This window comes from Cucurbita maxima, unplaced genomic scaffold (assembly GCF_002738345.1).
Source record: "Cucurbita maxima cultivar Rimu unplaced genomic scaffold, Cmax_1.0 Cma_Scf00006, whole genome shotgun sequence".
Taxonomy (NCBI): domain Eukaryota; kingdom Viridiplantae; phylum Streptophyta; class Magnoliopsida; order Cucurbitales; family Cucurbitaceae; genus Cucurbita; species Cucurbita maxima.
The window spans coordinates 6161355-6174070 of record NW_019272022.1 but is presented as its reverse complement, the minus strand read 5'-3'; the positions used below and the strand labels follow the sequence as shown (position 1 = coordinate 6174070).

Below are 12716 nucleotides of genomic sequence, written 5' to 3'. Positions count from 1 at the left end.
AAGAGAGAGAGAGAGAGAGAGACCGCCGGCAGCCGGACGCAGGGGCGGCGGAGAGAAAAATGGCAGAAATGGTAATGATTTAAATATTTGAAAAAGGCAGGTGGCCTTTGTCCATATTGGATGTTGGATATTGGAGTCCTCAGAGACACAAAAGGACAAAACAATCCTTGCCCTTTTTAAACACATTCTTTACCCTACAACCGAAAGCACGACCTTCAAAATGGAACCGCCCCTGTGATTTGAATGATTGTACATCTACGTTGCATCATAATCTGAACGTTCCACTGCGCTCGTCCCCACCATAGCCCTGTGGTCTCTACCCTTGCTCATAGCCCCGTGGACACGAATTCAAGCACGTGTAGAGTGAGTGAGTGCTCTCTGTAGTGTTAGCTCGTATTCTATCCGTACTTCACTTTAAAAAACACCTTTACTCTGTCCCAAATAGCCCCCGACTTCATAATATTTACGTCATTGCCACCATCCTTCCCTCGGGTCTTTTTTTTAATAATAATAATTTTAGTAATTTAATTGGTAAATATTAAAATTATTATTATTTAATAAATTTGATATATTTGAGCTATTTCCTTAATTTGTAGATAATTAAATAATTTAGAGAAAAAAAGGTACAAAATGAAGTAATTGACAATTTTGAATAAAAAAGATGACTCATTTTAAAAAAAATAGATAGAATTTGTGTGATTTGGGGATGGCAATTAGGGGTAGTATTGTCATTTCAGTTATGAATTTGTAAAGAAAGATTCAGTAGACTACAAGAATAGAGTATGAAAGACAAGAAATTAAAAGGAAAAAAAATAGCTAGACGACAAGCACCGCCTAGTCCGATTTTCCCCGACAAATGTTATCACCTAGCAGATTACGACACGTGGATGGATAGATTTCCATCGGCTGCCGGAAGGATTAGAAGGGAGCTCGGCTCAGGCGTCCCCTCTTAACCATGGTTACCACGACACAAGTCATTAGCTAACCACGGTTAACTGGCGCCGCTTTAACTACTTTTTAATTATTTTCCTCTGATTTTTATTCCACTACTTCTCTTCTCTCTCTCTCTCTCTCTCTCTCTCTCTCTCTCTCTATGCATTTTGGCCTTTTCTACTCAGTTAAGGGCAAACTCAGATACCGCCGCCTTAGGCGCACTGGTATTCCGTCCACCTTCCGGTGCAATATACCATGTAGATTTCAGTTTTCATTTGCACATTCTCTGAGAACTAGCTAAATTATACCAAATGGACTGTAAATTCAGACAGTCCCAAGGCTTTTAGGTTCAGTTCATCCTTTCAATTTTCGTAACATTCACAATTCGGACACCGCATAGTGGTGGAGTTGTATTCGAGCTGTTGTATTGATTTCAACAGAGAGCTGTATTTTCTGTTAGAATTGATTTGGAATAGTTAGTTTCATCAACCGACTGTGTGGCTGAACTTTCGGTGAAGCTAAAAGCCTAAAACTATATTTTCGTCGGGATTATATGCGAAATGGTTGATTTGGAAACTTCTTCCCCGGTTGAGGTTTCCAGAGAAGCTGGTTTATCTTCTTCAGGTTATATTGAACCAGTGGCGGTGGTGGCTCCGCCAAAGAAGAAACGGAACCTGCCTGGAATGCCAGGTAAGGGAATTAAAAGGCAATCGGACAGATTATTTGAGTGGTTTCAGTCGCTTTTGGCTTCCGATATGATATTTAGATTTGATTATTTCTGTTTTTCAGATCCGGCGGCGGAGGTGATTGCTTTGTCGCCGGGGAGTTTACTGGCGACGAACCGGTTCATATGCGAGATCTGCAACAAAGGTTTCCAGCGGGACCAAAACCTGCAGCTTCACCGGCGAGGCCACAACCTTCCGTGGAAGCTCCGACAGCGGACTAGCAATGAGGTTCGTAAGCGCGTCTATGTTTGCCCGGAACCTTCCTGCGTCCACCATAACCCGGCGAGAGCGCTTGGCGATCTCACTGGAATAAAGAAGCATTTCTGTAGAAAGCACGGCGAGAAGAAATGGAAGTGCGAGAGATGTTCGAAGAAATACGCCGTACAATCCGATTGGAAAGCGCACATGAAAACTTGCGGAACTCGAGAGTACAAATGCGATTGCGGCACTTTATTTTCAAGGTTCGATTTCGTTTTTTTTTTTTTCTTTTCCTCTGTGTTGGATGGATGGATGCCTAGAAATCATCGCTTCATTATTTATCTTTTCGGTTGAAATTTGTTCTGTTACTTGAAGGAGGGATAGCTTTATTACACATCGAGCCTTTTGCGATGTATTGGCGGAGGAAAGTGCTCGTGCTCAAACCCTAGCAGTTCCAAACTCTGAAGGAAAGGAATCCACCACTTCAAAAGCCGCCGTGACTTCGCCTCCTCCGCCGCCGCTAACACCGTCGACCACGGTGATTTCTCCGGCGTTATCAATTCACAGCTCAGGTATTATATTAGTCATGGCAAAATCATCTAAATCAACGTCATTCTATGTAATGTTTTGGTTAATTTTCTTTCGATAAACTCCACATTTATCACGACTTGCGTGCGTTTGTTCAATAATGTTTAATTAAGAGGCTAATCGTGTCAAATGAAACCTTTTTTGATCCATTGTTGTTTGCGAGTCCTTTCTCTTTTTTTGTCTTGTTTTTCCCCTTTAGTTGCTCTTCATGATTGTATAGTACTGCTCATTCACGGGTAATTGTTGCATGGATGACAAAGAAGCTCAAAGAACGAGGATAGTGGGAAGGGAGAAAGAAGAGGGCTTACTGGAAAAAAGTCGCCATTATTCCCTTCCCTTTTACTTCCAAAAGTGCTTTTCATTTTTAAGTTCAAGCTGTTCATCATTTACAATAAACAATTAGCTAGAAAAGTTTCTGTTCCACCTTTCTCTCTCTCTCTCTGATCACAGCATTCTACCAAACTAGCTTTTCTTTTTTATTCTGCCCTTTCGTATTCAATTCTCAAATTCTTTGACCTGCTTTTGATTCATTAATTAGCATTTTTTTTTGTTGATTCTCATGCTACCCTCCATTGAGTTCCACGAAGATTTGACAGATTGTTGTTGGTTTACAGAGCTAGCTGATAATCCGATAAGACTTCCATCTGTTTCAACGCCTGCAGCGACGACATGCTTGACCTCCGCGTCTGTCAATAGTACCACAAATGCAAGCGCTAACGGCAGTAGCTCAAACAATGTGTTTGGAAATTGTACTGTTTTTGCCCCTTCTGCGTCAATTTCAGGGACGACCCAGATATCCCCAACATTACCACCACCCAGTTTACCCGCGTCAATAGTACCCTACGATTGCGCCTCTACTCGCCCTTCTGCTTCCGCAGTTAATCCCACGTCGCTCTCTCTCTCCACATCTCTCTATCTTTCCTCTAAAGGATCCTCCCTCTTTGCCCCACCTGACCAAGATCGTCTGCAGTACACGTGGTCCACTCAACCGGCAGCCATGTCTGCCACCGCCCTGCTGCAGAAGGCAGCAGAAATGGGGGCAACAGCGTCTAATCCGTCGTTGTTCCGTGGCTTTGGGATGGCCACTTCTTCGACTGGTCAAGATACCTCTGCCACTATTCAATGGAGTAGGAATTTGAACCGAGATCACCGGAATGGCTCTTCGTTAACGGCCGGTGTAGGGCTTGATCTCCCATCCGGACCAGACGGTTCTGGTTTGATGATATCTGGAGGCCCATTTTGCTCGTTTGGAAGTCAGCCCATGACGAGAGATCTTCTTGGTCTTGGCTTAGGCGGAGGTGGGGCCTCTTCAAGTAGATTCTCGGCTTTGATTGCTTCCATGGGTGGTGGGTCTGGTTACCCCGTTGCAGCTTCAGACGCCTGCGGCGGAAGTGGCAATGGAAGCCCCTCCGGCGACGCTTGGGATCAAGGTGAGAAGCATTGAAAGTCGAAACTCAACCGTTGATTGCTGGCTGGAACTGCTCATATTCTTATATGGAGGTCAGACTCAAAGCCATGCATAATCTTTTTACTCACCATGCGTAATTAATGTAAATTTTTGCTCGCTCTTCGAGGTAAGTTAGTTGAATTTTGGTGATAGGATCTGGAAATAAATCAGGTTCGTTTAGACATATAACCCATGTTTTATACATATTCTCCTTCAGATTACATATGATTTCGGCCAACACCCTTGAATGTTTGTAATCGGAGCTAGCTCGAATTAAAGAGTTGAAATTTTGAAAAGGTAACTTTCCCGAGATTGTCTCTGTGGAAGGTGACATCGGGGCTTCAATTGCGGTGAGGTTTTCAACAAATTGGTACTTGAACATTAATGTTCATAATGGTTCTGTTCATTTGACTTGTCGATTCCCGGTGGTCCAAGTTCCGATCTGGTCCATCGGTCAGACCGTCAAACTATATTTAATGAGATGAGTTGGCTGAGGTGGTCCTCCACCGACTCTTCGCCTCATAGGTCCGTCCATCTCCACGGTGGTTGCCGCCCCATCCGTCGCCCGCCGAACTGTCACTGTTTGTGTATGTCACAGTGACCTAACTGGGTAGTTACAAAATCCATTCGTATGGTTTGAATATTTGAATCTAGTTCTAACTTTGACCTTATAAATTTAGTTACATGTTTTGGGCTTGGTTGCTTATACTGTTATCAACCAAATGTACAGTGTATCATCCACCTTGTTATTATTATTTTTAAATGAAGAATATTAATAATGTGACATAAATAATAGGAGAGTTTGATAAAATAATTTAAGCATATTGCACCTGTTCATCTCACGCTGTTTTTAATGCATCCACCATTATTTTATATACCTATTCTTCATTGACTGACATAATTATAAAGTTTAATACTTTTATGTCAAATTTTACTAAAATTAAATTTTCTAACTCATATTTATTTTCTATAATAAAAATTAACTTCAAAATAATACTAATTTTAAATTTTATTAAAAATACATATCTAAAATGGGAAATTATTAAAGCTGCCATGTAATTATGACGTCAAACTTTAAAAAAAGGGATTAAAAAAAGCTTAATAGGGAAATCTTTAAGGACGAAGCAGAAGTAACGCTAATTACTTTAATAATTCTCTGGACATTGTTTAATTTTTTTAAATGGATAATTACGGATCGGATAGGAATAAATGATGATAAAACCGGCCAACAGCTCTGCCAATAATAGTTTTTTTTTTTTTTTTTTCTTTTTTTAATTATTATTTTCTTTCTCATTATTATACTGTTCATTGCAGTGCGTCGCTTGCTTAGTTGTTACGGAGCTTGGGTATGCAGAATTCCAGAAGAAAAGGCACTCCATCTAGGAAACGACGTCGTTGCCATATCAGTCATCCATATTTTCTTTTTATTTTTTGGTTATTGATATTTATTAATTCTAGCTGGTTTAACGAAATTTTTGAGCTTCTATTTTAATTTTATGGCTAAATTAATAAAAGTAATAATACCTTTAAAAAATTTAAAATACTTTTTAAACTTAAAAATAATTAAAGAATACAATTGTGTCAGTTGAAAATTTTGATATTTTATTTTAAAAATATCCTTAAAACGTTTAAAAATACTTTTAAATTTTTAAAAATTTCTTAATACCTTAAAATTTTAAAAAACTAAAAAAATAAAAAGATATTTAAATCATTTAAAAAAACATGTACTTTTTAATCTTTAACAAATTCATTCTTGAATTTTATCACGTTCTAGAACCTTAATAAACATCCATTTAGTTTTTATTAGTAACAAAAACTTATCAAAACGAAATTTACATTTTTATAATGTAATATTTAAACTTTAAAAAAATCTTAAAAATACCCTTTTAATTTTACCAAAATACCCCCACCGAGGTTCGAAACCCACCGATGAGGAAGATGGCATTTTCGTAAATAGCACGATTTATCCCTCTCAATCCAGTGTCAAGACCGGTCAAACGACCCATCGCCGTGCGTGTTAATATAATAAATCTTGACTTCGTTATATATATATATAAGATAATTGCAAATTCGAATAAATTCGAGCGTTAGGGTTTTTACTTAGCGTCCGCATCCATAGAAATTCCTGGATTCCATCGTCTTAACTCTCTTCTATCAATTCTGTTCACAGGGAAGGTTCTACACAGGGGACGAGCTCGTATCGAATTTGGAAGGTTTGTTCTTTGATTTTGCTCTATGGAAAATTTTGAGATGTTGTATGCGATTCAGGTTGCTAGAATTAGGGTTTCGATTTAGTTGTTATGTGATTGAACTGGGAGAGTGAGGTTCCCGTTGTTGTCATTTTATTCTCGCCTTTTCCGTATTGTCGGCGAGTTTATACATTTTTGGTATCATTTTTGAATACGTGCGTTATTGTTTATCTTCATTCTAGTGTTAACGACATGGATATTTACGCTATTTAAGGATCGGTTTAGTACGTTTCATCGTTCAATTAGTTCTTGGATCGTCACCGAATGTTTTCTTAAGGAGAAAGAAAACTATTTGGTAAGTGGAGTTGAAATGTGATGGTGATTTTATATGGGGTTTTACCTTGATTAAGTTTGAAATAAACTTGCCCCGAGCATAGGATGTATAAAGTTTGAATCTCCATCCACACAGGTTTTTGGACTCAAATTAAAAAGATTTGAAGTTGACTTGCTCGTATTTCTGTACTCATTTACTGAACTTTTAACTGGGCAGGTTCTGGAACATATTGGCATACTGATCAGGGAAAGTACCATGTGTGAAGTACTCTGAATATAGATGTGCTGGGAGGAATGTTATTCTTTCTCACACAAAGTTGTAGTGGTTGCATCCTGTGCAGGAAAAGAATCAAAGAGAGGCCCTTCTGTTTAAGGGGCTAATATGCCATCCTATATGTCAAAACTACGAGCACCGGTTCACTTTCTAGGGTGGGAAGGTGGATTTAAAAGTTCACTGGAGTTTCTTTTTGGGCAACAGAAACTCTTGTGTGGCAGTTCGAGCCTGTTGCACTCAGTACCTTATTCCTCACTCACAGAATTGCATGCACTCTTAAGACCTGGCACTATTTCTGGTGCTAGTTCAGAGCTAGTTAATAGTAGGAGGAATATCTCTGTTCTTGGAGCAATTTCTCGCACATTTTCTATTCCTTCTGTGTCAGGCCCTGCGTTACAGACCTGTGGGTATCACATTGATTGTGCCGTTGCTGAATCAAATCAATATTCCACTCGTAGCAAGTTTCAAGACAAACCAATGGCTGCTTGTGGTTCTAGAGCTGGACTTGGTGAATGTTCTCACGAGAATCTAAGTTTTAGGATTGCACGCACCTCTCCTCCAGCGATCAGTCCCAGTATTTGTTTCAACAATAGAAGCGTTGATTGCTGCCGAAAAGCCAGCATGAGTTTGAAAAATCAGGAGCAGCCTAGCAATAATGTGATATATGGATACTTTACATACAATGTTGCAAAAAGGTTTTGCAGCAGTTACCTACATGCTGGGTTGGGAGCAAGGGATCTTCATAGTTCGTCCACTTCTTCCCTAGCTGCTGGTTCTGCCCCCAATTTGTCATTTGATAATTCTGCACGGGAGGAACAACTTGCCAACTCTACCGATTTATCCGCACAGTATGTTCTCCACCTGATTTCTTGGTTTAAAATGAAAATATTATAGTCTATATGCTTAGTTTAAATTACATCACAACTTCGGTTTAAACTTACCAGATTGAATGTTTTGAATATTATTGTCAATTGAACTTGTTCTTTGGTCGTCCCATTCTTATAGATCCAATTGTTGAGGGTGAAATGTGAATCATAGCCTGTTGTCCGTGCTTAATGAACATTTGTGGTTTTTTCTTTTCCTGTCAAAATGAATCTGTTTTTTTTTTTTTTTTTTTCAATATTCCAATATTGTACCCTATGGCGCTTTGTTGTTTTTGGATCTCATTATGGAACTCTTCAAGATTGCCGGCACAAAGTATGCTGTGATACCGCTCTTCACACTTTTAAGTGACAGTATCAGTTTGAATGCAAGTGTTCTACTTAGCTCTAAATTTCCTACTATATTCTTCTTCACAGAAAGATTCTGAAAGGCAAATCGATGAAACTGGTTTCTGGGTCTTGCTATCTGCCCCACCCTGATAAAGAAGATACTGGTGGAGAGGACGCTCACTTTATTTGTGTGGATGAACAAGCTATAGGGGTGGCTGATGGTGTGGGTGGTTGGGCAGATCTTGGTGTTGATGCTGGACAGTATTCCCGAGAACTCATGTCTAATTCAGTTAATGCAGTTCAAGAGGAGCCCAAGGGCTCAATTGATCCAGCTAGAGTCTTGGAGAAGGCTCACTCGAAAACTAAAGCCAAAGGCTCCTCCACTGCTTGTATCATAGCGCTTACAGAACAAGTATGTTGTTTCACTTGAGACCATCATTCTTTGTAAGTTCAAATATAGGCAAGTTGTTTTAGGTTTTGAAAGTTGGAGTCTGATCTTATTTTATCAAGACCAAACTCTCTGTTTTCAATTTTCAGATCCTTGATTTGGTGTTTCATTATAATTTTTCTTTCTTTGACATAAATAATTTCTGGAGGTTTCTATTTAAGTATAACCTAAGTCGTCCTAGTTTGATCTTTTGGATGGAATATATAACAAGAGAAGAACTCTTTGATGTCTTCTAGAGCTTGCTACAACATTTAAAATTTTCCCCATAGTTTAGTGAGGTGGAGCTTGATACTTCCCTATATAATATAATTATATCTATCAATAATTTTAGCTGGTTTCTGTGCAAGTACTTGCTCATATCTCGTGTAGTTTTTATCTTTATTTTTACTTTTTATTGCAGGGGCTCCATGCAATCAATTTAGGAGACAGTGGATTTATGGTGGTTAGAGACGGATGCACAATATTCAGATCTCCTGTGCAGCAGCATGATTTTAACTTCACCTTTCAATTGGAGAGTGGAAACAATGGTGATTTACCTAGCTCTGGACAGGTCAGTATTCTCATCAGCTTCTCCGTGTCTGTAGTTGTCGTTCCCGTTCCTGGTAATTTTGTTTGTACCTACAGTAGTTGCTTTGTGATTTTTTTCGAACGGGAGAGAGTAGAGTTAGCAACCTCCCAAAATTGAGAGTATTGGAACTTTTTGGCAATAACCTTAACTTGATGATGATGGGATTATCAAAACTGATTCAGGTCTTCTCGGTCCCTGTTGCTCCTGGAGACGTCATAATTGCTGGCACTGATGGACTCTTTGATAACTTGTACAACAACGAGATCACCGCAGTGGTGGTTCATGCCATGAGAGCTGGCTTAGGCTCTCAGGTGACTGCCCAGAAGATAGCTGCTCTTGCACGCCAGCGAGCTCAAGATAAAGACCGACAAACACCTTTCTCCACTGCTGCTCAAGATGCTGGGTTTCGGTACTACGGAGGCAAGCTTGACGACATTACCGTCGTCGTGTCATATGTTGCCAGCTCCAACAACAAGTGAGTGTCCTGAATGTCTTCTCGCATACTTTCATCCCCAAGCTTCTGTATATAATCTTTGCAGCATATAAACATTGACATTGCTTATTGTATCAAAGCATTTCATTGAACTATCTTAACTCTTTGCATGTTGAAGAGTGGATGACTTCTTTTGTAAGTGAAAAAATCAGGGGCGTGAGCCATCCCCAGGTTTGAGCGGTTGTTTCTCTGTTTTCTACTTCCATCTGAATCCTTTCTGTGCTCATCTGATACATTAAGTGAACGAACAAGACCAATGTTAAGGCTTTTTTTTTTTTTGGTTTTTCCATCCCTGTTTTTTTTAGCGAGAAATGGTGTTCTTGTTTGAAATATTATTTTGGTCAAATGGGTAATTGTGTCCTAGCGAATCCAACGGGTGGCTTCGAGCGTGTGGCACACGCCATCGCTAAAATGAATTTTTTTTTTTAATTTTCTAAATATTTCAATGGTTGCAAGCAATGAAATATTTTTTACATAGTGGTATTTAGGAAAATATTGTTCAAAATTTAATTGTGAGGTATAGAAAGATATCTGAAAGTGTAATTTTAGATTGCTTCTAAACCTTTTTTGAACTTTGAATTTAAACACTTTTATTATTATTTGAATATGTTAAATTGAAATAAATAAATAAAAACGGTATTGTCATGTATTTGGAAAGTTCTAAAAGTTGACTTTCTTTCCATTAACCATTTTTTTAATATATAAAAAAACCTCAAACTCCAACGTTGACTTTAAGAAGTAGGGATAGAGAGGGGTTAATCTTTGATAGGTAGCTTTCAAGGAGGGGCATAAATGGAAAAGAAAAAAGAGAGCACACGTTGAGAGGAGTATCCTCAACCAGGCCCAGGCCCAGGCCCAGGCCCAGGCCCATCTCGTCCCATTTTCTTTCCCTTTCTGCACCAAACCAAGACAAAATAGAAGTCATAGTCATACGCCTCGCCTCTCTTCTTTCTCTCTCATTCCAGTTCCGACGACCAAAATTTCTGGTGCTTTAAGGTAACAGAAAACAGTCCCATTTTCTTTATTTATGGAATTGTAACGATCCCTTCCTTCTACTTCAAGGGAATGCCAAATCTCTAATTCCTAAAACATTCTCTGGTTGTTTCCCCTTGAAGTCTATACTCTGCTGCTTCACTCACTCCCCAACTGCGCCTGATTTCTCCATGGCCGGCCGTAAAGACAAAGCTCAGTCTGCCCGCGTCTCTCGAATCGTCATCGCCATCGCAATCGGAGTTCTTGTTGGCTGTCTTTTTGCTTTCTTGTATCCTCATGGACTTTTCGCCTCTGATCTGCCTGTCCAAAACCGTCGCCTCGGCAAATCCGAGTTTCTGGTTTGTTGCTTGTTGCCCTAATTCCTGTTTCTGAATTTCTATACCGATTTGAATTGTCATTTATTTTTTATTTTAGCGATATGAACCCGAATTGGCATGTATTTTGAGGTTTCAAGTGTTTCGGATTGTACTTTATTGTTCTATAATTTATACATCTTAGGGAGGAATTCGATTTTTTTTTTCCTTTTTACTGTTTGTCTTTTCTTCTTGAGCGATGAAATTCATAATCAATTCTTTCGTTAATTATTTTGGCGTTTTTTTAAAGATTTGTGGGTAGTGAGCACTTTGGTAGCTAGATCAATTCTTCTGTTGTTTTCATTTTAGTTTGACTTGTATGTTCATGATTTGGTTTGTGCATTTCTTTTGAATCTATACTTTTTAGACGATGTTAGTTTCAGTTTAATGACCTTAAAAAGTTTTATGTTACATTGGCCTACTAAATTAATTAAAGTATTGAGTACCCAAAGAAAAAAAAAAACCTTCCGGCTTGGATAAATCAAAACATATCTATGTGCCAAAATATCACATTATCTAACGAACTTATCCAGTTGATATCTAGCTTAATTGAGTTTTGATGGAATCGTTGGACTTTTGGAGACTCTGGAGGAAAATTTTCGTATATCCTCAATTTCCTAATGTTTTTTTCTTACACAGGTTCAGTCTTCTTCTCCTTGCGAATCGTCGGAGCGGTTCAAGATGCTTAAAGGCCACGTCGTTTCAATATTAGAGAAGAACTCCCAGTTGGAGAAGCGTATAAAGGATCTAACAGGGGAGCTGAGGATTGTGGAACAAACAAAAGATCATGCTCAGAAGCAATATTTGGCGCTCAGTGAAAATCACAAGGCTGGTCCATTTGGTACTGTCAAAGGTCTTAGAACCAACCCTACCGTAATCCCTGATGAATCTGTAAACCCTCGATTGGCGAAGCTCCTGGAGAAAGTTTCTATCCAGAGGGAGCTGATTGTGACACTTGCGAATTCTAATGTACAACCCATGCTGGAGGTTTGGTTTACGAGTATCCAGAAGGTCGGTATACCGAATTATTTAGTTGTGGCTCTGGATGACCAGACGGAAGAATTCTGCAAATCCCATAATGTGCCTGTCTACACGAGAGATCCAGACAAGAGTGTTGATTTAATCGGAAAGGAAGGAGGCAACCATCAAGTCTCGGCATTGAAGTTTCGGATTTTGAGGGAATTCTTGCAACTTGGATACAGTGTTCTTCTCTCAGACGTCGATATAGTCTACTTACAGAATCCTTTCGATCATCTTTACCGGGATTCAGATGTGGAGTCGATGAGTGATGGTCACAGCAATATGACAGCTTATGGATACAACGATGTATTTGATGAACCTGGCATGGGCTGGGCTAGATATGCACACACTATGAGAATATGGGTTTACAACTCTGGTTTCTTCTACATTAGGCCTACACTGCCTTCGTTTGAGCTTTTGGATCGTGTCGCGACTCGGCTTTCTCAAGAAAAAGCATGGGACCAAGCTGTTTTTAACGAGGAACTCTTTTATCCTTCTCGTCCTGGACGTGATGGACTTCATGCCTCCAAGAGAACCATGGATATGTATCTTTTCATGAACAGTAAGGTACTCTTCAAGACTGTTCGTAAGGACCCGAAACTAAGAAAGTTGAAACCCGTCATTGTTCATATTAATTACCATCCCAACAAGTATCCAAGAATGAAAGCAGTCGTCGAATTCTACGTGAACGGTCAGCAAAATGCTCTGGATTCGTTCCCAGATGGTTCTGAATGATGAACCTCTCTTCCAGCACATCATCACAAAACTAAGTCCCATGAGCAAACATTGCGACCATTGTTTTGCACAATTCAGCTGCTCTACAAGGAAGATTCATTCTATCATCCCTTCAGAAAAGAAAAACACTGCAGATAATTCACTGTTATTCCTTTTTCCAAGGTTTTTGTCGATGTACTTTTGTAAGAACATTTGTAACGATACAGCT

General features: G+C 39.2%; 3 protein-coding genes across 5 annotated transcripts; all 3 read left to right on the top strand.

The window, feature by feature from the left end:
- The first annotated feature begins 1049 nt into the window (after nucleotides 1–1049).
- Nucleotides 1050–4532, top strand: LOC111480924 (protein indeterminate-domain 2-like). 3 transcript variants are annotated; one of them, XR_002717952.1, is made up of 5 exons: nucleotides 1050–1623; nucleotides 1723–2119; nucleotides 2232–2428; nucleotides 3059–3944; nucleotides 4109–4532. XR_002717952.1 is itself a non-coding variant. In XM_023126159.1 (4 exons), the coding sequence occupies exons 1-4, from the start codon at nucleotides 1494–1496 to the stop codon at nucleotides 3886–3888; spliced, it is 1554 nt and encodes a 517-aa protein (XP_022981927.1). In that variant the 5' UTR covers nucleotides 1050–1493; the 3' UTR covers nucleotides 3889–4077. The 3 variants fall into 3 exon arrangements, 1 of the variants encoding a protein (XP_022981927.1); XR_002717951.1 differs by having other exon boundaries at nucleotides 3059–4018; XM_023126159.1 differs by lacking the exon at nucleotides 4109–4532 and having other exon boundaries at nucleotides 3059–4077.
- A 1405-nt stretch (nucleotides 4533–5937) lies between these two features.
- On the top strand, nucleotides 5938–9683 carry LOC111480913 (probable protein phosphatase 2C 55). The gene is made up of 5 exons (XM_023126145.1): nucleotides 5938–6104; nucleotides 6631–7535; nucleotides 7986–8310; nucleotides 8747–8896; nucleotides 9097–9683. The coding sequence occupies exons 2-5, from the start codon at nucleotides 6796–6798 to the stop codon at nucleotides 9391–9393; spliced, it is 1512 nt and encodes a 503-aa protein (XP_022981913.1). The 5' UTR covers nucleotides 5938–6104; nucleotides 6631–6795; the 3' UTR covers nucleotides 9394–9683.
- A 639-nt stretch (nucleotides 9684–10322) lies between these two features.
- On the top strand, nucleotides 10323–12628 carry LOC111480411 (arabinosyltransferase RRA2-like). The gene is made up of 3 exons (XM_023125425.1): nucleotides 10323–10403; nucleotides 10523–10738; nucleotides 11393–12628. The coding sequence occupies exons 2-3, from the start codon at nucleotides 10571–10573 to the stop codon at nucleotides 12506–12508; spliced, it is 1284 nt and encodes a 427-aa protein (XP_022981193.1). The 5' UTR covers nucleotides 10323–10403; nucleotides 10523–10570; the 3' UTR covers nucleotides 12509–12628.
- The last annotated feature ends 88 nt before the right edge of the window (nucleotides 12629–12716 follow it).